At 42.6% G+C, this 24070-nt stretch overlaps 2 protein-coding genes across 3 annotated transcripts in view; both read left to right on the top strand.

Moving 5' to 3' along the window:
• LOC120064161 (follistatin-related protein 1-like) overlaps positions 1 to 2185 on the top strand; it is a 44654-nt gene extending 42469 nt beyond the window's left edge. The window contains exon 11 of the mRNA XM_039014539.1: positions 720 to 2185. Within this exon, the coding sequence (XP_038870467.1) occupies positions 720 to 761 (42 nt within the window). The 3' untranslated portion in view covers positions 762 to 2185. The remainder of the gene's footprint in view (positions 1 to 719) is intronic.
• Positions 2186 to 3465: 1280 nt separating this feature from the next.
• Positions 3466 to 22546, top strand: LOC120064162 (leucine-rich repeat-containing protein 58-like). 2 transcript variants are annotated; one of them, XR_005478576.1, is made up of 5 exons: positions 3466 to 4035; positions 18535 to 18663; positions 19818 to 20095; positions 20250 to 20668; positions 21047 to 22546. XR_005478576.1 is itself a non-coding variant. In XM_039014540.1 (4 exons), exons 1-4 carry the CDS (start codon positions 3575 to 3577, stop codon positions 20441 to 20443), a joined length of 1062 nt encoding a protein of 353 aa, XP_038870468.1. In that variant the 5' UTR covers positions 3466 to 3574; the 3' UTR covers positions 20444 to 22546. The 2 variants fall into 2 exon arrangements, 1 of the variants encoding a protein (XP_038870468.1); XM_039014540.1 differs by having other exon boundaries at positions 20250 to 22546.
• Positions 22547 to 24070: the final 1524 nt, after the last annotated feature.

Here is a 24070-nt window from a genome sequence, read left to right on the forward strand (position 1 = left end):
GTTTAGAACAAATGAGTTTATTACACCCGTTTCACCCCTTGAAAGATGTGTACTACAGCCCATGAGTAATTATTCTGCATATCTCACAACATTAAGGGTGGTTTGAACAGTCATGACTATGCAAATAGTGTACCTAGACCAGGGCTCTCCAAACCTGTTCTTGGAGAGCTACCCTCCAGTAGGTTTTTGCTCCATTTTCAGTTGTAACTAATCTAATTTAGCTTATCAACTAGTTAATTATTAGAATCAGGTGTGCTAGATTAGGGTTGGAACCCTGACCTAGACCATCAGGAGTGGGAGATATGCTTTGTCATGCCAATACAGCATGTTTAGTTGTCCTGAGAAAGAAACAGTGGTAGAGTTGTTCTTTATTGATGACTAACCTTGTACAGACCATGCGACCCATTATCGGCTGCCAAGGCAGCAACTACTTTTCCTGGGGTCCAGCAACATTAAGGCAGTTATAGAATTTAAAAACATTACAGTATATTTAACAATAGATTTCACCGCACATTAAGTGTGTGCCCTCAGGCCACTACTCTACTACCACATATCTACAACACTGGGTAGAGGAATTTTGGGTATTGAGTCTGTTACTATTTATTTAATCAGAGCTACATGGCATACAGTATATTGCTCTTCTCATGACAATATATAACATTCTCCTCTCACACCATCTCTCTCTCTCTCCCTCTACCCCCTCCCTCTTTCAAATACAGGAAACAGTGGAGAAGATGAAGGCCAGCACAAAGGAGGCCTAAGAGGCCCAAAGAAGAAGGGCTTGAGAGAGTCACTCTTCCTCTATACTTGATGTACCTTGAGGCCCTGTGCTGTTGCTGAATTTACTCATATGTTAATTATAATAGCTTTTTTATTGTCTTTTTGTTGATGTTTGTTAGATGCAGGGGCAGTCTAGAGTATTATTTTAGGAGTTCCTTGTGTTAAGTACTGTCTTTATTTGTGATTGTATTACTGCACCCTGCACTAGGAATGGGGCCATTTTTTACTGTTACATTTTTCTTCTTCTTCCTATGTATACAATATAGATACAGTATTCATTGGTATGGCTCTTGTTAGTAAAATAGCAAGCAGTAATTGTTTGGAATGAGAAAGATGAGATATTAGGAGTGAGCTGTCGGGACACCTTTCTTCATCAAGGAAACAAAATCATCTTGAAAGTCCTTCAAGATGTGTTAGAGAAGTGTAGAGCAAGATGATGACAGTGTCCTATTGTAGGGGAAGGTAGTGGGATGTCATACACTTGACTTTAAGCTTATTTGCTTACAGAACTGCCATGATACTACTTGACCAATGCACTTCCCCCTCCGTGACTAGCAGCGTAGTTTCAGGCCTTAGTGAGTCATCCCATTTAGTTAGTATGCCCTGCTTTTTGACAAATACACTTGCTCCTATGTACAATTTCTTATATGCTTGAGTTGGAGATCATATGTGGTCACAATGGCTCCTGTGCTGTATTCAATCAGCGCTCTCTGGTGCTTGTTTCAGAAACATCGAAGCAATAGTCATCTAGATGTGAAACCCCAAGTAGAATATAGAATGAAAGCAACAAGCACCAAGCACAGAGCTGAACTGAGTACAGCAGGGAGAGAACTGAAACCAAAGCCTGATGATGACTATGATGATGAAATGATGTACGAACCCCTCCAGGTAAAGCATTACTCTGGACCCAGCAACAACACTATACCTGTGCTTATCAAAGATCAGTTATAAGGATTAGCCTTGCTGTCAGCTAACATAACTTAGATGCATCTCTAACTCAGAGTGAATGCGTCTGTCAGATAATGTGTGTGTGTGTGTGATGAGGGAGTGTTTTTTGAGAGTGTGAGGCGGTGAGTGTCATATTTGTTTTATGTTTTATTTGTCAAAATCCCACTCATCCTGAGAATTATTTGTGGTTAAATCAGTGCCTTTAACACCCAAACATAGGCCTGCAGACACACTGTCGAGGTCTTGTGTCCAGCAAGCTTTAAACCACAATTGGATTGGGCAAGACTATAATTGGCAGAATTTTTATAGTAACCTTAGAGCTATGTGGTTTAGTCCTTGTTAAATGTTTGTGTAAAAGTTCCATAACTAGTTTGGTTAATAACTTTTTATTCTCAAAGGAATGCAGTGTATAAGGAGTATATATGCCAATAAAAGACAACCCATACAGTACTACAAATGTCTCAACCTGTGTGTGTGTGTGTGTGTGTGTGTCTGTCTGTGTTTATCTTTTATGTTCAAACAGTAATAAATAAAATCTTAAGACACAAAAAATATAAAATAATCACATTTTTGCATCAGAGCTGTCTATCTGAGAAATGTTGCTGGTGTGGTTTTCTACAGAAAATCTAGCCTACATTCCATTTGTATTGGTCCAAGAGGCAGTGTTCCAATGCCATCTGGTTCATATTGTGGCTGTAATATGATAATCCTTTTTAAAAGTCACTAAACATTGCAAACAGTGTGTTTTTTTTATTCTGCTATGAGGCATTGTGGTTTAAGTAGGATGTGGATGAATTGATGTTGCTTTTTAAACCTACATCAGGTTATACACGTTTTGTATATATATATAATTATATTCTCTCGTATGATGTCTTACATAATGTAGGCTACTAGTGGATGAATGCATAATATCCAGGGGTTCATCACCACCTTCAACTTTCTCCCAGTTTTAGTTTATTATTGACCCATTAGAAATTGAAGCACGACAACCCTGTTTTACCAGCGAACGGGAGACAAAAACGTCGTGATGTTACTCTAACAGATCAGATCTAACTGATATAAATGCATGTAGGCCAATGAACGGCTTCAACAGTTAGGGCGGAGCTACTGGAACAAGCCAACCCCGAAACATGTACTACAAATACTCACTGCTGAATAGTTGCTTTGTCTGTACCAGCCAGGTTCTGGCAATTTACAGTGATCTCTCTCTATTCTACACAATAATCTTGCCAAATGTAAATGACCGACCCATATTACTTTCCTTAAAATACAGTGTCGTGTTGCAACCTGGTCTCAGAGCATTTCGTCAACTGCAACTTTGCATGAACAACATTAGCTTGAGTGCATGATCAACAATAGTGGACTCGACGTTTCCCCTTCAAAATAAAGGTCTCAATTGAAACTGATGCGAACAGATAAAAGCTCTAATATTTGTGTGAACTCTACAGTAGTGTTCTGTGGGTCTCACCGAGTAGGCTGATACGCCATTTCAAGGGTGCACAATCCATAGGTTTGGCTGTAGAGTGCAATTATAAGGTCTAATACATCCACAGTTTGTATTTTTGTAAAATTAACTAACACTTGTCTTTATATAACATTACAACCTTGTTTGGCATGATCTAGTGTAATTGTGGCGTGATTCCACTTTTTTCCTCCGTTTGAATCAGTTTCAATTGGGACTTTTATTTTGAAGGCAATTCCACTATTGCTGCTCACCGTAATGTTGTTTATGACACCCACATGCAACTCGGGCCATTGGCATTGGACTCCTCTCTTTATTTGGAGAACCACAAAGAGTGCAATCACCAGTTTGTCCAGAATATTGAAGAGTAGCCTACGCTGCGAAATGGATTTGCATGAAGGAGCCGCACACGGACATGGTGAGGGTGTTTTAGACTTGTCGCGTCTAAATTTGAACACTTTGAGCTTAGTCAACATCAGCGAGGAGCGAAAGATGGGCACCAAGCAGTTGTATCTAAGCTTCAACCGACTGCCCTCGCTTCCCGGATCGGTTTGCATGTTCTCCAACCTCGAGTTTCTTGACATTAGCAACAACGGACTATCGGTCATCTGTGAAGGCATTACTTGGTTAACGAAGCTCAGAACACTAATAGCCAAGAACAACCGTCTGGACGAATTCTCGCTTCCCAAGGAGTTCGGGTCTTTGCCGTTGGAGGTGTTGAATCTAAGTGGCAATAGGTTTGAGGAAATTCCAGCGCAGTTCCTGAAGTTGCAGGGGCTACAATCACTTTCCCTGGGGGGAAACAGACTCCAAAGTATTCCTGCAGAAATTGAGAATTTAACCAGGTATGTAGAATACATAACTATGCCCGCGGCCTCACCAGCTGCTAACCACAGTAACTAGCTTGTTGCAGTCACCAGTGATTACATCACAAACGTTCACATAATTTGCAACAAACGGCCTGTCACAATGACCAGTTTAGGCCAACTGTAGTCAGTTTCCTGGGCGAACAGCGAGTTCAGCCAATAGCATTTAACTGCAGCCTGCAATTCTGGGTGTTCCAGCATGTGGGCATTCCAATTGGAACGTCCCCTCCATCCCATCCCATTGGTTCCTTTATGAACCCCCCCCCCCCTCGCATTACATTGGTTCCTGCATGAACGCCGCCTCCCCCCGAACATGACATCTTAATGCTTGTGACACTTTTGAATGTTGGTCAAAGGGAAATCAAAATATTATCAGAGTTTTTTTTTATGCCCTTGCCTCATGGAGTCGTTCTTGCTAGCTAGCGGGAGCAACACCGGTAGACGGTGTCCCTCACTCCCGCTTGCTGAACACCTGCCTTCACCGTCATTGCCGAAAAACAGTGCCTGACGGGTGGGGCGAAGGACGCTGTCTACCGGTCGTCCCCGCCTCCCGCTAGCACAACAGGCGGGAGGCTGGGACGACACCATGTACTAGCTAACTATCTACAGTAGCTTGTTAGTGACACTGCATGCTAGCTTGCACACTATGTCGCTCCCCTGTACCGGAGAAAACCGTGCCCGACAGGCAGGGGCTAGGGACACTCCCCAGCTAGCAATGAGGAATCTGCCCGGAAGTGGCCCTCCGGGGGGCCGGAACTGATTGAATCGGCCCGGTGTCGTACTCAGCCCGGAATCAAAATGAATGATTGCCCAGAATCGGCCCAAGTACATCAGGCCGTTTCCGTCTACCCCGATGCAAATCTAAATAAATGTATACAAAATTACCCAATTTAGTAATTTTAAATATTACTATTATACATACAAATTATACTCATCTGACACAAGATGTTTTTTTGTGGAGGAAACACCATACACCTGGTGACGTGTCAGCGTGCATGCCCCTGGCCTGCCACAGGAGTCGCTACAGTGAGATGGGACAAGGACATCCCGGCAAGGGTCTTGAATCAGCTTCTGTAGCAATGCAGTTTGCACTGCGGTGCAGTGTCTTAGACCGCTGCGCCACTCGGGAGGCTCCACCCATAACGCTTTTAAATCGTATAAATCGCCTTGCACAAAGTATCAAAATACTACACAGGACTCTTTAGAGAATTTCAAACAATGAGAAAATGTGGAAAAATAAATCATGAAATGTTAATTCCATAAAGCAGCCAGTATAATCTTCTGCCAGAGAGTAGCCCCAATCGGCCCGAGCCCCAATTAATACATTTGGGCCAGATAACTCACCCCGGAATCGGCCCGAGCTCAATCCCCGCATCCTAGCCATAAGTAATACCGCCAAAGACGGCCCAGACTCAGGCCACATGACGTCGGCCGAGTGCCCCGACTCTCAGCCGGAATCAGCCCAAATCCACTGTGGTAGCTGGGTCTACCGGTCACCCCCTCCTCCCGCTAGAACAGCAGGCGGGAGGCTGGGGAAACACCATGTGTTGGCTAGCTTGCGAGTTAGGATGCTAGCTAGCAAACATTTCCGCCCCCGTCTCCAAACTGCTGTGTACCGGACTAGCTGGTTAAGCTAGCACACTGTGTCCTTAACTCCCGCCTGCCAAACACCTGCCCTCGCCATCGTTAACAGAACTGCAGGAAAACAGTGCCCGACAGGCAGGGATGGACACTGTCTACCGATGTGAGACTAGCTAGCTACCATTGTCACACCTGCCCCTTCTTCTGTGGGGTTTATCGGTGGCTGGCATCCAATGTTATTGTGTGTTAATGCCTTCTATTGTACTGGAGTACACCTACTGTACTGGAATCCCGCCTGCCCTAGCTTAAATTGACCAATAGAAGTATAAAGAGATGCAGGAATGCCCCGACTTGTAGGCCGCAATTGCACCTTTCTCAGTTCAGCGGGTACAGGATAGTTCAACTGCCAATGCTGCTGGGGGTTAGGGTTGTAAAGGATGAACTGATGCCCTTACATCAGTGACTTGTCAGGCAGAGATGAGGGAGCAAGCTATACAACTACTGTGATTATTATTATTTGACCCTGCTGGTCATCTATGAACGTTTGAACATCTTGGCCATGTACTGTTTTAATCTCCAGCCGGCACAGCCAGAAGAGGACTGGCCACCGCTCAGAGCCTGGTTCCTCTCTAGGTTCCTGCCTTTCTAGGGAGTTTTTCCTAGCCACCGTGCTTCTACGTCTGCATTGCTTGCTGTTTGGGGTTTTAGGCTGGGTTTCTGTATAGCACTTTGTGACATCGGCTGATTGTAAAATAGGCTTTATAAATACATTTGATTGATACTATGCTGTCTTGTAGCCCACTACCATGGTAGCTTGCCTTTACAAACATAATGCACTTATTTGATTGCCAGGACTATGGTTAAATGGATTTCAACAGATCCTCACTCCCTGAGCCTAAACTAAAGCAGACTTTATATTGAAACCTAACCTGTGTTTTTCAGGAAATTAAAACTTTATACTATCACAACATCCAGCTAATCAGGCCTTTAGCAACCCTGACTGGTGTGTGAGATATCCAGGAATCTTATATGTTCTTGGGCAGGGGCATGACAGACTGCCATTGCCACACTCAGAGCAGGAAATGTGTGGTTCATATGGTGGGGTACACACTGCGCAGTATACACGGAAACAACCTTTGGGATGACTAACTAGTATTCATAAATGACACACACACAAACACTCACTTGCACATGGTCAAGACACACACGTACGCATACACACTTGTACATAGTCATCACACACACACGAGCACATAGAGAAATTCAAGCCTCTTGTGGTCAATATGTGAAGGATGCCAAGTTTGTATAAAGTGCAGGGACAGTGTGTTCCGATGGTACTAAAAAACAAGGTCATTTGGATTTTTTATTTATTTCTCTCCTTATATCATGTTTACACTGTGCCAGTGGTAGGTTAATATCAGTGGGAACAGTTTAGGATCCTCCTCAGGGTAGGTTCCTCAGTGAATTTCAAAAATAGTGAAACAAAGTTATTCTTTTTAGATAAAACTGTACTAAATACACTGCTCAAAAAAATAAAGGGAACACTTAAACAACACAATGTAACTCCAAGTCAATCACACTTCTGTGAAATCAAACTGTCCACTTAGGAAGCAACACTGATTGACAATAAATTTCACATGCTGTTGTGCAAATGGAATAGACAAAAGGTGGAAATTATAGGCAATTAGCAAGACACCCCCAAAAAAGGAGTGATTCTGCAGGTGGTGACCACAGACCACTTCTCAGTTCCTATGCTTCCTGGCTGATGTTTTGGTCACTTTTGAATGCTGGCGGTGCTCTCACTCTAGTGGTAGCATGAGACGGAGTCTACAACCCACACAAGTGGCTCAGGTAGTGCAGTTCATCCAGGATGGCACATCAATGCGAGCTGTGGTAAAAAGGTTTGCTGTGTCTGTCAGCGTAGTGTCCAGAGCATGGAGGCGCTACCAGGAGACAGGCCAGTACATCAGGAGACGTGGAGGAGGCCGTAGGAGGGCAACAACCCAGCAGCAGGACCGCTACCTCCGCCTTTGTGCAAGGAGGTGCACTGCCAGCGCCCTGCAAAATGACCTCCAGCAGGCCACAAATGTGCATGTGTCAGCATATGGTCTCACAAGGGGTCTGAGGATCTCATCTCGGTACCTAATGGCAGTCAGGCTACCTCTGGCGAGCACATGGAGGGCTGTGCGGCCCCACAAAGAAATGCCACCCCACACCATGACTGACCCATCGCCAAACCGGTCATGCTGGAGGATGTTGCAGGCAGCAGAATGTTCTCCACGGCGTCTCCAGACTCTGTCACGTCTGTCACATGTGCTCAGTGTGAACCTGCTTTCATCTGTGAAGAGCACAGGGCACCAGTGGCGAATTTGCCAATCTTGGTGTTCTCTGGCAGATGCCAAACGTCCTGCAAGGTGTTGGGCTGTAAGCACAACCCCCACCTGTGGACGTCGGGCCCTCATACCACCCTCATGGAGTCTGTTTCTGACCGTTTGAGCAGACACATGCACATTTGTGGCCTGCTGGAGGTCATTTTGCAGGGCGCTGGCAGTGCACCTCCTTGCACAAAGGCGGAGGTAGCGGTCCTGCTGCTGGGTTGTTGCCCTCCTACGGCCTCCTCCACGTCTCCTGATGTACTGGCCTGTCTCCTGGTAGCGCCTCCATGCTCTGGACACTACGCTGACAGACACAGCAAACCTTTTTGCCACAGCTCGCATTGATGTGCCATCCTGGATGAACTGCACTACCTGAGCCACTTGTGTGGGTTGTAGACTCCGTCTCATGCTACCACTAGAGTGAGAGCACCGCCAGCATTCAAAAGTGACCAAAACATCAGCCAGGAAGCATAGGAACTGAGAAGTGGTCTGTGGTCACCACCTGCAGAATCACTCCTTTTTTGGGGGTGTCTTGCTAATTGCCTATAATTTCCACCTTTTGTCTATTCCATTTGCACAACAGCATGTGAAATTTATTGTCAATCAGTGTTGCTTCCTAAGTGGACAGTTTGATTTCACAGAAGTGTGATTGACTTGGAGTTACATTGTGTTGTTTAAGTGTTCCCTTTATTTTTTTGAGCAGTGTATATTCAAATGTCCCCAAATAATTGATTAAAATGCACTGTTCTGAAATTAAGATCTACAGTAGGCTCAGCAGCACTCTGTAGGGTAGCACCATGGCGTAGCCGGAGGACAGCTAGCTTCTGTCCTCCTTTGGGTACATTGACTTCAAGACAACCTAGGAGGCTCATGGTTCTCACCCCCTTCAATAGACTTACACAGTAATTATGACAACCTCCGGAGGACGTCCACCAGCCTATCAGAGGCTATCACCCAATCAAAGGATCAGATAATGAATCTAGTACTGAAAGCATAAGCTACAGCTATCTGGCACTGCATTGCATAAAATGTGGTGAGTAGGTGACTCAAAGGGAGAGAAAGACAATAGTTTACTTTCCACTTAGCTAGTTTAGCCTACTCAAACACCTGGCTCAAACAGAAAATAATGCCATTTTAGCTAGCTGGCTATGGCTATCCAACACTGGAACTCTTCCAAGTCAAGGTAAGCTTTTGGTTTTATTGACGCATTAGTTCTAGTAGCTATATTGACTATGAGGTGACAACGATGTAGGCTATGTGTAGTGGTTAGTGTTCATGAAATGAAGGTTCGCCTGGTCACAGACCGCTGATGTGTTGTGCACTGAAGTCCACAAGCGAAGGGAAAAGGTGTGAGTCTGAGAGCGTGTAGATTCAGTTGAAGTCGGAAGTTTACATACACCTTACAAATACAAATACATTTAAACTCAGTTTTTCACAATTCCTGACATTTAATCATAGTAAAAGATCCCTGTCTTAGGTCAGTTTAGGATCACCACTTTATTTTAGGAATGGGAAATGTCAGAATAATAGTAGAGAATAATTTATTTCAGCTTTTATTTCTTTCATCACATTCCCAGTGGGTCAGAATTTTACATACACTCAATTGGTATTTGGTAGCATTGCCTTTAAATTGTTTAACTTGGGTCAAACGTTTCGGGTAGCCTTCCACAAGCTTCCCACAATAAGTTTGGTGAATTTTGGCCCATTCCTCCTGACAGAGCTGGTGTAACTGAGTCAGGTTTGTAGGCCTCCTTGTTCGCACACACTTTTTCAGTTCTGTCCAAAAATGTTCTATAGGATTGAGGTCAGGGCTTTGTGATGGCCACTCCAATACCTTGACTTTGTTGTCCTTAAGCCATTTTGACTCACCACTTTGGAAGTATGCTTAGGGTCATTGTCCATTTGGAAGACCCATTTGCGATCAAGCTTTAACTTACTGATGTCTTGATGTTGCTTCAATATATCCACATAATTTTCCATCCTCATGACGCCATCTATTTTGTGAAGTGCACCAGACCCTCCTGCAGCAAAGTACCCCCACAACATGATGCTGCCACTCCCTTTCTTCACGGTTGGGATGGAGTTCTTTGGCTTGCAAGCCTCCCCCTTTTTCTCCAAACATAACAATGGTCACTATGGCCAAACAGATCTATTTTTGTTTCATCAGACCAGAGGACATTTCTCCAAAAAGTGCCATCTTTGGCCCCATGTACAGTTGCAAACCGTAGTCTGGCTTTTTTATGGAGGTTTTGGAGCAGTGGCTTCTTCCTTGCTTAGCGGTCTTTCAGGTTATGTCGATTATAGGACTCGTTTTACTGTGGATATAGATACTTTTGTACCTTTTTCCTCCAGCATCTTCACAAGGTCCTTTGCTGTTCTGGGATTGATTTGAACTTTTCGCACCAAAGTACGTTCATCTCTAGGAGACAGAACGCATCTCCTTCCTGAGCGGTATGACGGCTGTGTGGTCCCATGGTGTTTATACTTGCGTACTATTGTTTGTACAGATGAACGTGGTACCTTCAGGCATTTGGAAATTGCTCCCAAGGATGAACCAGACTTGTGGAGGTTTACAAATAATTTTTTTTCCTGGGGTCTTGGCTAATTTCTTTTGATTTTCCCATGATGTCAAGCAAAGAGGCACTGAGTTTGAAGGTAGGCCTTGAAATACATCCACAGGTACACCTCCAATTGACTCAAATGATGTAAATTAGCCTAACAGAAGCTTCTAAAGCCATGACATAATTTTCCAAGCTGTTTAAATGCACTTAGTGTATGTAAACCTCTGACCCACTGGAATTGTGATACAGTGAATTATAAGTGAAATCTGTCTGTAAACAATTGTTGGAAAAATTACTTGTCATGCACAAAGTAGATGTCCTAACTGACTTGCCAAAACTATAGTTTGTTAACAATACATTTGCGGTGGTTGAAAAATGAGTTTTAATGACTCCAACCTAAGTGTATGTAAACTTCCGACTTCAACTGTAGTTGAAAAGGAATTATTTATATATACACAGCGAACAAATTGATCATGCTGTTTTTATGTGGCTGCTATGAAAGTAAACTGTGTTTATGTGCGATCAGGGGTATATTCCGCTGATTCTGTTCAAAAACTTTCCTTAAACGGAAACAAATGGAATGAAACGGGGATTAACATACATGAATTGGTATGTAGAAACTCTTAATTTGCAACTGCACTAATGATTAAACCCCAGCTGAAGGCTCCCGAAGGGCGCTGCGGTCTAAGGCACTGCTATAGGCATCACTACAGACACCCTGGTTCGAATCCAGGCTGTATCACAACAGGCCGTGATTGCGAGTCCCATTAGGCTGCGCACAATTGGCCCAGCGTCGTCCGGGTTTGGCCGGTGTAGGCCGTCATTTTCAATAAGAATTTGTTCTTAATTGACTTGCCTAGTTAAATAAGGGTTATATATTTATATTTTTTATATCAGCTAGATGCAGGCAAGTGTGTGCAAGCAGTATTGAATGTATCACTGTCTGTCACCTTGATTACAAAAAATTTGCTTGACGTGTGCACCTACATTATAAACTTTCATTCGTAGGCTAAATTGTAGCAACCTCATGAAGGGTACAGGGAAAATGTGAGTGTTGTGTAGTAGCCTAAACTATTCAATGTTACATTGAGCTGGGTGAAATGGAATATGAATGACAGTCATCCAACATGCTGTAATAGAAATACCTTAAGGTCATGCTCCATCTTAAACGGCACCGACCGCCACTGATCTGACTATATAGTTAACATCATAAAACTCATAAAGTCACAGAGATCAGTGCGTGCAACTGGGATGTGGGTCATGTCATGAGGTTAAACAGTAGCCCATTTATATGCTTACCAAAGATAAGTGTGTAAATACTTTTAACTTCATCAGGAAGAGACCCACATTGGCTTTAATAGTTGTTGTTCCACCCATTCTGTGCCATTTGAGGTGAGTAACTTGGTGGGGGGGATTTTTTTTGTTTTGATTTCACCTCATTTTAACATTCTCTCATATGTGAAGTTTAAGTAACAGGGTTGATCGTAACAGGGTTGATGATTTTAATCTTCAATCAGCCATAAAACCCCTTGTGACAGGGAAGCTTGTTTTGTGAAACAGCAGGGGACATTTTTAATGCAAGCTTCATTTAATTATATATATTTAAATAATTGTTAACATTTCTATGGGTAACAGGGTTGACGTTATGCTCGTTTTCCACCACAAAACAGCAAAAAAGAGTAGAACCAGCTCACCTGCGTTTACACTATGATTTGACTATTAGATGTTCAATGTTTCTTTAAAAAAAAAATCATAGTTTAGCCATGTTACAGTGAATTCTTTTTTTTTTCTCACATGAAATAAATATTCTTCAGAAATTACTTTGGGGAAATTCCAAGTTAAGTGACAGACTCAGGTTTTTCACTTAAATGTATTTCAAACAAAAACCAATGATTGCAAAGGTGAACAGACCATATAACTATGTACAATGACTACTTTTAACAATTTCCACAAACATTTTATAGAAAAGCATGGTAACAGAATTATGGTTTGTGTTTGTTCCTTCATTCTGTTACCAAACTTTGCATCTGCACTGTTCTTCAACAAAATAACTAGGGATTATTATTATTATTATAACTAGGGATCCTCTAGGATTTTGCCTGTGTTTAGCTCCATTCTATTTATTTTTTTAAGATCCTAAACTCCCCAGTCCTTAATGATTACAAGCATACCCATAACATGATGCCCCTATTCTTGAAAATATGGACAGTGGTACTCAGTAATTTTTGGGGCAAATCCAATGCAACACAACACTTTGTATTCAGGACAAAAAGATAATTGCTTTGCTACATTCTTTGCAGTATTACTTTAGTGCCCTGTTGCAAACAGGATGCATGATTTGGAATATTTGTATTCTGTACAGGCTTCATTTTCCTCTATCAATTATGTTAGTATTGTGGAGTAATTATAATGTTGTTAAAGACCTCTTAAGGATCGGACCCTTTTTCCAATTTTCGCCTAAAATGAAAAATAAATCTGACTGCCTGTAGCTCAGGACTTGAAGCAAGGATATGCATATTCTTGATACTATTTGAAAGGAAACACTTTAAAGTTTGTGTTAATGTGAAATGAATGTATATATATATAGATAGATAGATATCTAAGATATATATATTTATATATAGATATATAGATATATATTTATAGATAGATATATCTATATAGAGATATATATATATATATATGATTGCCTTTGACAATCAACCGTTCTCTGTCGTGGGTGATGTTGGCTTTCGCAACTGGTCGAGCACTGGTACACACTAACGTTACCAAGTGCGCTATTCTTCAGATGTTGCCCTGCCGGAGTTACAATAATAGCGTCACTGCTATTAGCTTCACGACATACTATGGAACGCAGTTTGGGTCTTTGCGTGTCAAAAAAGATGCACGTCAAATAACACTATTTGACCGTCAAATTACACAGTTCTATTATATAATGTTGTGTGTTCTGAATTTGCACGTGCAAGCCAAGCGTCACCACTACTATCAGTAGCACTGTCAAAGCTGTACAAAAAAGTCTGCAAACACCAGCCACTAACGATGTGTTTACAATACCGCGTTGGTAATAAAGCATGATTTGTACGACCGCAACTTCTAGGGTAGCTAGCTTTAGCTTGGTACTTAGCTAGCACCAGTAGAAACTGCAGTAATTTTCACTATTCTTAGCAATGATTTAGGAATCCTTGTGAGTAAGTGTTAGCCAGCTACTTAACCCTGTTGCCCAAAGCTAACGTTATAAGCAGCCAGCTAGCTTCATCTGGCTAGTGAGACTCGACTTGACCGGGTTATGTGTTGTGAAGCTAGCCACAAAAAGGATTTGGCACAATAGTGTAATTTGTGGTTTGCCTTCAAAATACAAGTACCTCTTTGAAAGTGATGCAGAAGGTTACAATTGGTGGAATCATGCCATATTTAGACTAGATAATGTTAAACAAGAGTGGAATGTGAAGCAATGAAGTTGCCTATCAGTCTAATCGGTGACACCCACAGAACACAACTGTGAAGAGTTTACGCAAATATTAGCGTTGTAGCTCTTATCGTGGACTGTGACTGTGTGAAATCACCTCTCCAGTCAGCCTATTGTGTTTGTTGACATTCATATTGCAATGTACAGCTTTACCCAAGGATTGGGGATCAATGAAATAGGGTAATAGTCTACTCAATACCCAATATATTTTCCCCCCAATGTCCTCCTCAGTTATCAGACTCCAAAACATCCACACAGTATTGTTTTTCCTCGGGAATAGTGTTCAATACACATAGGCTGACGATAAATGTGGCTCAATTCAGTTGTTTGAGTCCCACAATAAGAGCTACGATGCTAATGTTTTCTGAGTGTCACTGAGTAGACTGATACCCCATGTCATTGAGCCACAATCCGTAGGTAAGGCTGTACAGTAAAACAATTATGTCCCCAATGCAATTCTAAGGTATAATACATCCAGTGTGATTTAAACAGATTTTTGTCAAATTAACAAATTGTCTTTTGTTGATTTGATATAACAACATTCCAACCTCGTTTAGCAGGATCTATTCAATTATGGCATAATTATACTATTTGTATTCATTTGCATCACTGTCAATGACATCATTTTATTTTGAAGGCTAACTGCAAAGTCCACTATTGTGGCTAATCCTTATTCTGGCTAGCTTCACATAGATGGTTCCGACCACCATTAATCAAATAAGAACTTATAAATTAGGGTTATTTTAGATGATGACACCTAGCTATATCAACTCGGCATAAAAAGAAACGTCCTCACTGTCAACTGCGTTTATTTTCAGCAAACTTAACATGTGTAAATATTTGTATGAACATAACAAGATTCAACAACTGAGACATAAACTGAAAGTTCCACAGACATGTGACTAACAGAAATGGAATAATGTGTCCCTGAACAAAGGGGATGTCAAAATCTAAAATAACTGGTGTGGCCACCAGCTGCATTAAGTACTGCAGTGCATCTCCTCATGGACTGCATCAGATTTGCCAGTTCTTGCTGTGAGCTGTTATAACAAAAATTGTAACCTTTATTTAACTAGGTAATTCAGTTAAGACCAAACCCGGACCAACCCCGGCCAAACCCGGACGATGCTGGGCCATTTGTGCGCCGCCCTATGGGACTCCCAATCACGGCCGGATGTGATACAGCCTGAATTCAAACCAGAGACTGTAGTGACGCCTCTTGCACTGAGATGTAGTGCCTTAGACCGCTGCGTCCATGTGTGTGTGTTAACTATTTTACTGTACTAGAATGCTTAAGAACGCACAAATGTTCAATATCGGTATCGGGTTTTTTGGCAAGGAAAATATTGGATATCGGTATCGGCCAAAACTATATATCACACATTTAGATCTGGTAAAGTAAAAATGCGTTTTCTATTTATTTTTTTGTTCCATCATCTTTGAAATGCAAGCGAAAGACCGTAAAGTAATTTTGCAGTTTAGGCACAATTTATATTTTGGCCGCTAGGTAATAGCAGTAAGTTTCAGATTGATCCAGTGAAGCATTGCAGTACTGGACAATATTTTGTATCAAATCTGCCCAAATGTGCCAAATTGGTCAATTGATACATTTTCAAGTACATAACTATAGAGAACATACAAGAAGTATATGGTAATACAAAATGTAAGTTTACACACTCCCAGGAATATAATGCATGATGGATCATTAGCTTATACACTAACTTTCACACATCTACATGGCCGGGCGAGGTGGAAGATCGCGAGTGTTCAAACTGTAGAACCCAGTTCCTACATTTGAATATAAACGTTTATTTTATATAACAAAACTATGCTACATTTTATCTCTGGGACCCTAGGACAGGGTCCCAGAGACAAATCAGGACAAATCAGGACAGGGTCCCCTAGGACAAATCAGAGCAAGTTTACTGAATGTAAGTACATTATTTACCTTCAGAGGTGAATGTATCAAACCAGTTGCTGTGATTTTTAAATGTTTTTGTTGTTGTGTACTCTCCTTAAACAATAGCATGATATTTTTTCATTCTAATAGCTACTGTAAATTGGACAGTTAACAATGAGCTAGCTAGTTTTATATGGGATTAACAACAATAGTGCAGTTAGATTAACAATAATTTAACATTTATGCCCATATAAGACATGTTTATGTCCTGGAAAGTTTGCTGTTACTTACGTCATGCTAATCACATTAGCACAAGTTAGCTCAACCGTCCCAATAATGCAAAGCCAGAGTAAAATTCAAAGATAGGGTTACAGTCACTCACTCACTGTAACCTTGTCTTGTAAACATACTAACCAACACAAACTACATGTAAAGAGAGCCTCTCACTGACAACTTCAGAGCAGCTGAACATATACATTGTCTCAGATCTACAGTCCTCTAGGCCTCTGTGTGTTAGTGGTGTAACTGTAGAGTGAGTTGTTGAGATGGCCCTGAATGGCTTCTTTAGACCCTCGGGGACAGAGGCGCTGGCTCAGGGCTCATGCCCCAAGGACACATAATGACCTCTCCCAGTCGCTGCTGTGTCATCAGTTCCACAGGCAGACCAGATCATGGGGCAGATGGGCTGACTGCTCACTTTTAGTGTCAGGCCATTACATCTCCCTTTCTCTCCCTGTCTCTCTGTCCCTGCTGCTCCCTCTGTTCTTCTCTCTTTCTCTCCATTTCCCCAGTGTTCCTGTCTTTTCACTTTTTCATCTGTTCAGAGGGATTGGGATTAAGCAGAATGTTTGTGTATGTGTACACCATTTCCATTGGCGATTTGTGGACATTGGACAATAGTAATCTTTTTCTCTCTGCCTCAGTCATCGGTTTTGTAAATTGAACAAAAATATAAACGCAACATGTAAAGTGTTGTTCCAATGTTTCATGATCTGAAATAAAAGATCACGAGTAACCACGCCAGCCGAGGACCTCCACATCCGGCTTCTTCACCTGCAGGAACGTCCGAGACCAGCCACCCGGACAGCCGATGAAACTGTGGGTTTGCACAACCAAAGAATTTCTGCACAAACTGTCAAACCATTTCCGAGACGCTCATCTGCATGCTCTTTGTCCTCACCAGGATCTCGACCTAACTGCAGTTTGGCGTCGTAACCAAATTCAGTGGGAAAATGTGCACCTTCAATGGCCATTAGCATGCTGGAGAAGTGTGCTCTTCACAGATGAATACCGGTATTAACTGTACCGGGCAGACGGTTGCCGTGTGGGCGAGCAGTTTGCCGACGTCAATGTTTTGTACAGAGTGCCCCATGGTGGCGGTGGGGTTATGGTATGGGCAGGCATAAGCTACAGACAACGAACACAATTGCATTTTATCGTTACCGTGCTTTTACACCTGCATTGCTTGCTGTTTGGGGTTTTAGGCTGGGTTTCTGTACAGCACTTTGAGATATCAGCTGATGTAAGAAGGGCTATATAAATAAATTTTATTTGATCGATGGCAATTTTAATGCACAGAGATACCATGACGAGATCGTGAGGCCCATTTTCATACCATTGATCTGCTGCCATCACCTCATGTTTCAACATGATAATGCACGGCCCCGTGTTGCAAGGATCTGTACACAATTCCTGGAAGCCGAAAAATTCCCAGTTCTCCCATGGCCTTCCATACTCCCCAGACATGTCACGCATTGAGCATGTTTGGGATGCTCTGGGTCGATGTGTACAGCTCTGGGTCGACGTGTTCCTGACAATATCTAGCAACTTTGCACAGCCGTTGAAGAGGAGTGGGACAACATTCCACGGGCCACAATCAACAGCCTGGTCAAGGATATGTGTCGTGCTGCATGAGGCAAATGGTGGTTACACCAGATACTGACTGGTTTTCTGATCCACGCCCCAACAGTGTATATGACTACCCCACATTGTCTGCTGCTTAGAACTGTGTATTTAGCCTACACTGCATTTGATTGCTCCAAACCTAAACGCCAGTCTTCACTAGATCTAAACTTCTGTCTGAAAAATAAATAATTGGGACTCTCTAGCAATGCCTCTCTACCTCTGGTGGCCCTTGAACAAAGTCAGAGTGAACCCACACAAACACACACACACAGGCAGGTAGGCAAAAAATCTATTGAAATTCCAGCACCTCTTTGTGCATAGTGTGTGTCTCCTCTTTGAAACAGTTTGTTTAGCAGTTCCATTGCTCCAGCCCATTCCTCATAGTCACATCTACACACACCTGTTATACTCCTTTTTACTATGGACCCGGCTGCTCAATCTTTGATGCCTTGCGCTCACTCTGGTAATGCATTGCTGTCACATACAGCATCAATGTCAACATGTGGGAACCCCATTGTGGTACTGATGTGTCAACATGGCTAGTCATGTGTCCACTTGGAACTGTCCTGTATACAGTATGTTATGGTGTTTTTAAAGTCCTAAACCCCTTCAGGCATGCTTTACTTGTTACCGTAATGTTAATTACCACTCGATATGATGCTAAACATATTAAACCTCTCTCTCTGTCAGTCTTGAGATGCTGTATTTGGGTGGTAACCTGATCACCTCTATTCCTCCTGAGCTGGCCAACCTGCCCTACCTCAGCTATCTGGTCCTGTGTGACAACCGCATACAAGGTGTACCCCCGCAGCTCACCAGGTAACCACAACACAATCATAACACAGCCTCAACCCCATCTAGAGCATACTGCCACAGCTCACCAGGTAACCACAACACAACCATAACACAGCCTCAACCCCATCTAGAGCATACTGCCACAGCTCACCAGGTAACCACAACACAACCATAACACAGCCTCAACCCCATCTAGAGCATACTGCCACAGCTCACCAGGTAAGCACAACACAACCATAACACAGCCTCAACCCCATCTAGAGCATACTGCCACAGCTCACCAGGTAACCACAACACAACCATAACACAGCCTCAACCCCATCTAGAGCATACTGCCACAGCTCACCAGGTAACCACAACACAACCATAACACAGCCTCAACCCCATCTAGAGCATACTGCCACAGCTCACCAGGTAACCACAACACAACCATAACACAGCCTCAACCCCATCTAGAGCATACTGCCACAGCTCACCAGGTAACCACAACACAACCATAACACAGCCTCAACCCCATCTAGAGCATACTGCCACAGCTCACCAGGTAACCACAACACAACCATAACACAGCCTCAACCCCATCTAGAGCATACTGCCACAGCTCACCAGGTAAGCACAACACAACCATAACACAGCCTCAACCCCATCTAGAGCATACTGCCACAGCTCACCAGGTAAGCACAACACAACCATAACACAGCCTCAACCCCATCTAGAGCATACTGCCACAGCTCACCAGGTAAGCACAACACAACCATAACACAGCCTCAACCCCATCTAGAGCATACTGCCACAGCTCACCAGGTAACCACAACACAACCATAATACAGCCTCAACCCCATCTAGAGCATACTGCCACAGCTCACCAGGTAAGCACAACACACCCATAATATAACCACAGGAAACTGCAAGTAAGCATTTCATTAGGCAATGTATACCTTGCGTATCCCTTACATACTAATAAAACTAAACTTAATACAACTACAACTCAATAATAAAAATAATAATAATACTGCTAAGACAGTCATAACCCACCAGCACCACAGCTCAACTGGTTAATACAATACATCCATAGTGGACTACTACAACTTAACCATAACCTAACCACGGTCTAGATTTCTGTTCATAATACTCAAAACGATAACCATGACCTTGTCAATCTCTCTCTCCCCCCTCAGGCTCCACTCCCTGCGCTCCCTGAGTCTCCATAACAACCTGCTGACCTACCTGCCCCGGGAGATCCTCAGCCTGGTGCGCCTGCAGGAGCTCAGTCTCCGCGGCAACCCCCTAGTGGTGCGCTTCGTCAAGGAGATGACCTACGACCCCCCATCACTGCTGGAGCTGGCGGGTCGTACCATCAAGAGCCGGAACGTTCCATACTCGTCCTGCGACATGCCATCTCACCTGTTGCACTACCTAGACCTGGCTAGCAAGTGTCCCAATCCTAAGTGTGCCGGTACGTCTACTACGCATTCATTTCTCATTGGACTGTGTGTCTGTATTTCTGTCCCTGTCTTTTTTTGCTTGTCTGTATATAGTTGATTATGTATAATTGTGTGTCAATTTATTTAAGTGTGCTTATTCTGTCTGTTTCTCTGCTCTCTCACCAGGCGTGTACTTTGACTCGTGCGTGCGCCACATCAAGTTTGTGGACTTCTGTGGGAAGTACCGGCTGCCCCTCATGCACTACCTGTGCTCCCCAGAGTGCACCTCACCCTGCAGCTCCAACCCCCAGAGTGACGCAGAGTCAGAGGATGAGATCAGCGTGCCCGCCTACCGCCTGCAGAGGGTGCTGCTGGGATAGCAGGAAGTGGAAGGGCCTCGAGTCCTAAACATATCAATAGCCTCAGAACCCGTCTTTCTCGCTGTGACTGGACGGTACTGTAGGGATGACATCTGACCCCTCTGGTCTCGTGTGTTTGATGCAAGACTCTAGATGCACAAAGACATACCCTCACACACAAACACACTCACACGTGAGAGATATCCGGTTGTCAATGTGGACCTAAACCAGGACAAATGTCTTTAGGTGGGTATGTCCCCTGGAACCCATTGACTCAGTCACTTTAGCCATCTAAAACTGGGGGACAAATGATGGGAGGGATCTTACCTCTTTTTCTCAGTAACACTACAGATCACTGATGCCTTCAGACTTTGAGCAGTGCCTTTAACAGATGAAGCATTTCACTCCATTCCTGATGGTTTCATGGGTAAACATAGGAGGGCAGTAGAAACCATAACTTTGCCAACTTGCTATGTGAGCTATTGAAAGGTTTTTCATGATTTTAGAACACTATCACACCATTCCTTAGTCAGGATATGAACAATTTAAGATTTCTAATTGCCTGAAAACAGGAAGTGTGTGACCCGGTTCTTTGTAAAAGCTTTGTTTTTCTCTCACACACAGGAAGTCGATCTAGGCCAGGCAGAGTGTGAATGGACGCCTGAAAGGAGAAAATCAAACGTATCTGACAAGATGCAATGAATGTTTGTATTTCCAGCTCTTGGTTTTCTCTAAATTTGACAGATATAGATATATGTATTAACACTTTGTATGTGGGAACATTTAGACAACTTCTACAGAAGGTACATGTTTAAGGTAACCGGAAGAATAATACAGTAGCTGGCCTTTCAATAATGCTGGTCTATTGTTACAGTGCCATGTAGAAGTGCTTTTGAATGTATATGTATATGCCTTATTGAAGAGAGAAGGAATTCTGTTTTCTTTATAAAGTGAGAAAAGAACAAAACAAACATTATTTTTCTTGTACCCTGAAAAATGTAACAATTAACTTTTTTTTTAATTTTCTATTTATGATCTGTTAACACTTTACTTGACACCTAGTGCCATAACTTGTTATGAAACATTCATAACAGCTGACATAACCTGTCGTAACACTGTCATGACACATATTTAGACCTCTTGTGACCTATTGCGTTATTTTATTGCTGGTTATGAACCCTACATAAAATCTACCGCAAAACCATTACACCATAACCTACATCAACAGTATTTTTATGTTTATATAACATTTTCTGAAATGTACCCTATTAAATGATCATTGTAATTGTGCACACATTGATGTCAGACATGCAGCTACCACAATGTTCTGTTGCTGATGACTGGGATCAGATTTCAGGAGCAGGACAAGACCCCCTCTTTTTGACTGATGACTAACATAGGCCTATCATGCACATGCCCTTATCTGGCATATATGAATATGATGGTCATAATGCTTCTTGACAGTGTCAAAGTGTATTTTCTTAGTCCAAGTAAAGTGACACAGTATAGTCATAATGCTTCTTGACAGTGTCAAAGTGTATTGTCTTTTGTCCAGGTAAAGTGACATAGGATGGTCATAGTGCTTCTTGACCGTCATAAAGTGTATTTTCTACATGTTTTTATATGATAGGGGGGAAAACAGGATTCTTTAGAATCAATTTCAACGAAGAATTTAAGAAACTAACTTTCCAACGAAATCAAACTTGGCAGGAAAAAAAAAACATTTGAATAAATTAGGGTTTTGAGCTTATGTAGGTGTCATAACCAGCCATAAAATAATGCAATAGGTGTAAATATATGGTTCATGACAGTGTTATGTCAGTTATTATGACGTAGTTATGACGTTAGGTGTCAAGTAGTGTTACCCATGATCTTAACCACAATGTTGTGAAATTGAAGCAATTTTTCTAACGTACTGCTTTTATACCAATCCAACGTTCTACTGTCAATGCCACTCAATGGTTCACACACTAATACAGTGCTTTCATTGAATATGACTTACTGAATATAATATAGTACTCATACAGGTCGACGATCTGTACTAAAGTATGTGCACTTTTCCCCTATAATATAGACTGTACACAGTATATAACAACATCCCTAATAAAGTTAATTTGAGTGTCTACAAAATGTGTGTGATATCTGTGAAACTTGTTATCCACGATAGTGCAACATTAGCAGGAAATGGTAGTGCAGTCTGTCTAGTTAGCTCTGAGTTCATAGTCAACATCTCATATCTGCTGAAGCTATGATGACATCTTAGCTTCTGTCGTCATTGTTTGCTATGTAGACTATGAGGAAGAATCAGTGGGCCTGTCACCAAACAGTGTCCATTTGTTTGTTTGCCTGCCTGTTGTGAAAATGACTACAATGCATTTCTACTGTATCTTTCTCCAGGACTAACTGCCAAACGGTTGACAGTTGGAACTATGCTAGATTGCTAGGCCGTCTGTGAGTGTGCATGAGCGTGACTGACTGTTTTGTTTTGAGTCATTGGTAGCTTGAATGAGTTGCGTTCAGGACCGGTCTGCTTCATTTGCATATGAACATGATTGCATTACTGAGGGAAATGCAGAGGGACCTCTTCTTTAACCCAGCACTAAGAGATGCCAGGGGAATGCCATTCTGCCTCCTCTCAATCAAAAGATCCCTTTATTTACCCTGCCAAGACCTAGTGATGTAAACATCTCCTACTCTCTCTCAGCCTCTCCTCTTTCATTCTCTTTCTCTCCTCTGAGCAGGCTGACTGGTTCTTTGATGGCTTTGAGGGACAGATGTTTTGTGTCATGTTTGCCCACGTTTTAAACAGTCTCTTAATAGAGCTCAAAGTTCTGTCTCTGTCTGTCTGCCTGGCTCACCAACATACAGGCTCTGTCCAGCCCTCCTCATTCAGGCCTGGGGTGGCTTACATCAGACACCTCACTGGCCTTTTTTTCCCTCCTTTATCTGTACCCCCTCTTCCATCTTTCTCTTTGACACACACACACAAACTCATCACTGTGAGAAGCTGATATGCTTACAGGGTTGTGCTCTCACTATCTTCTGGATAGTAGTATGATATGTATTTGAGTTGAATGTTTATTGATATTTTCCACTGCCATGATGATTCCTTCTCCCAACAGCAGGTGTCTGAGCCCCCTACTCTGTTACATAAGCCAGGTGTGTGTGCGCTGCAACCCGAGACCGAGACACACGCTGAAGCGGCCATGATGAAACTGAGCCAGAGTGAATTAAACAGACAGTTGAGGAGAGGAGCCCTCTGTCACCAGTCAACACAGCTCAGGAGTTCACACTCACAGATCACAATTCAGACATTTGGGATATAGAACAGGAAGTCAAAAATATTGTACTCGAGAATTCGGAACATAACTAAGAACTAACTTCTTGACTGTCAACATTGAATGGAAGATAAAGACCCAAGGATACTGGGGCCAACAGAACTGCCTGCTATAGGTAAAGACTATAGTGTGTGTGTGTGGTATATGTATGCAGGCTAATTCCATCTGATTAATGTCTGGCATTAGGTTTTTGCGCTGCCCTATAGATCCTAGTATAGAGTACAATGCACAGTATAGGGGATCAGTTGCTAAAAGAACAGAGTTGTTTGAAATGGGGGATTTTGATACTATAAGCCTCTTATCACCTTCA

The sequence above is a fragment of the Salvelinus namaycush genome, chromosome 19 (assembly GCF_016432855.1).
Source record: "Salvelinus namaycush isolate Seneca chromosome 19, SaNama_1.0, whole genome shotgun sequence".
In the NCBI taxonomy this organism is placed as follows: Eukaryota; Metazoa; Chordata; class Actinopteri; order Salmoniformes; family Salmonidae; genus Salvelinus; species Salvelinus namaycush.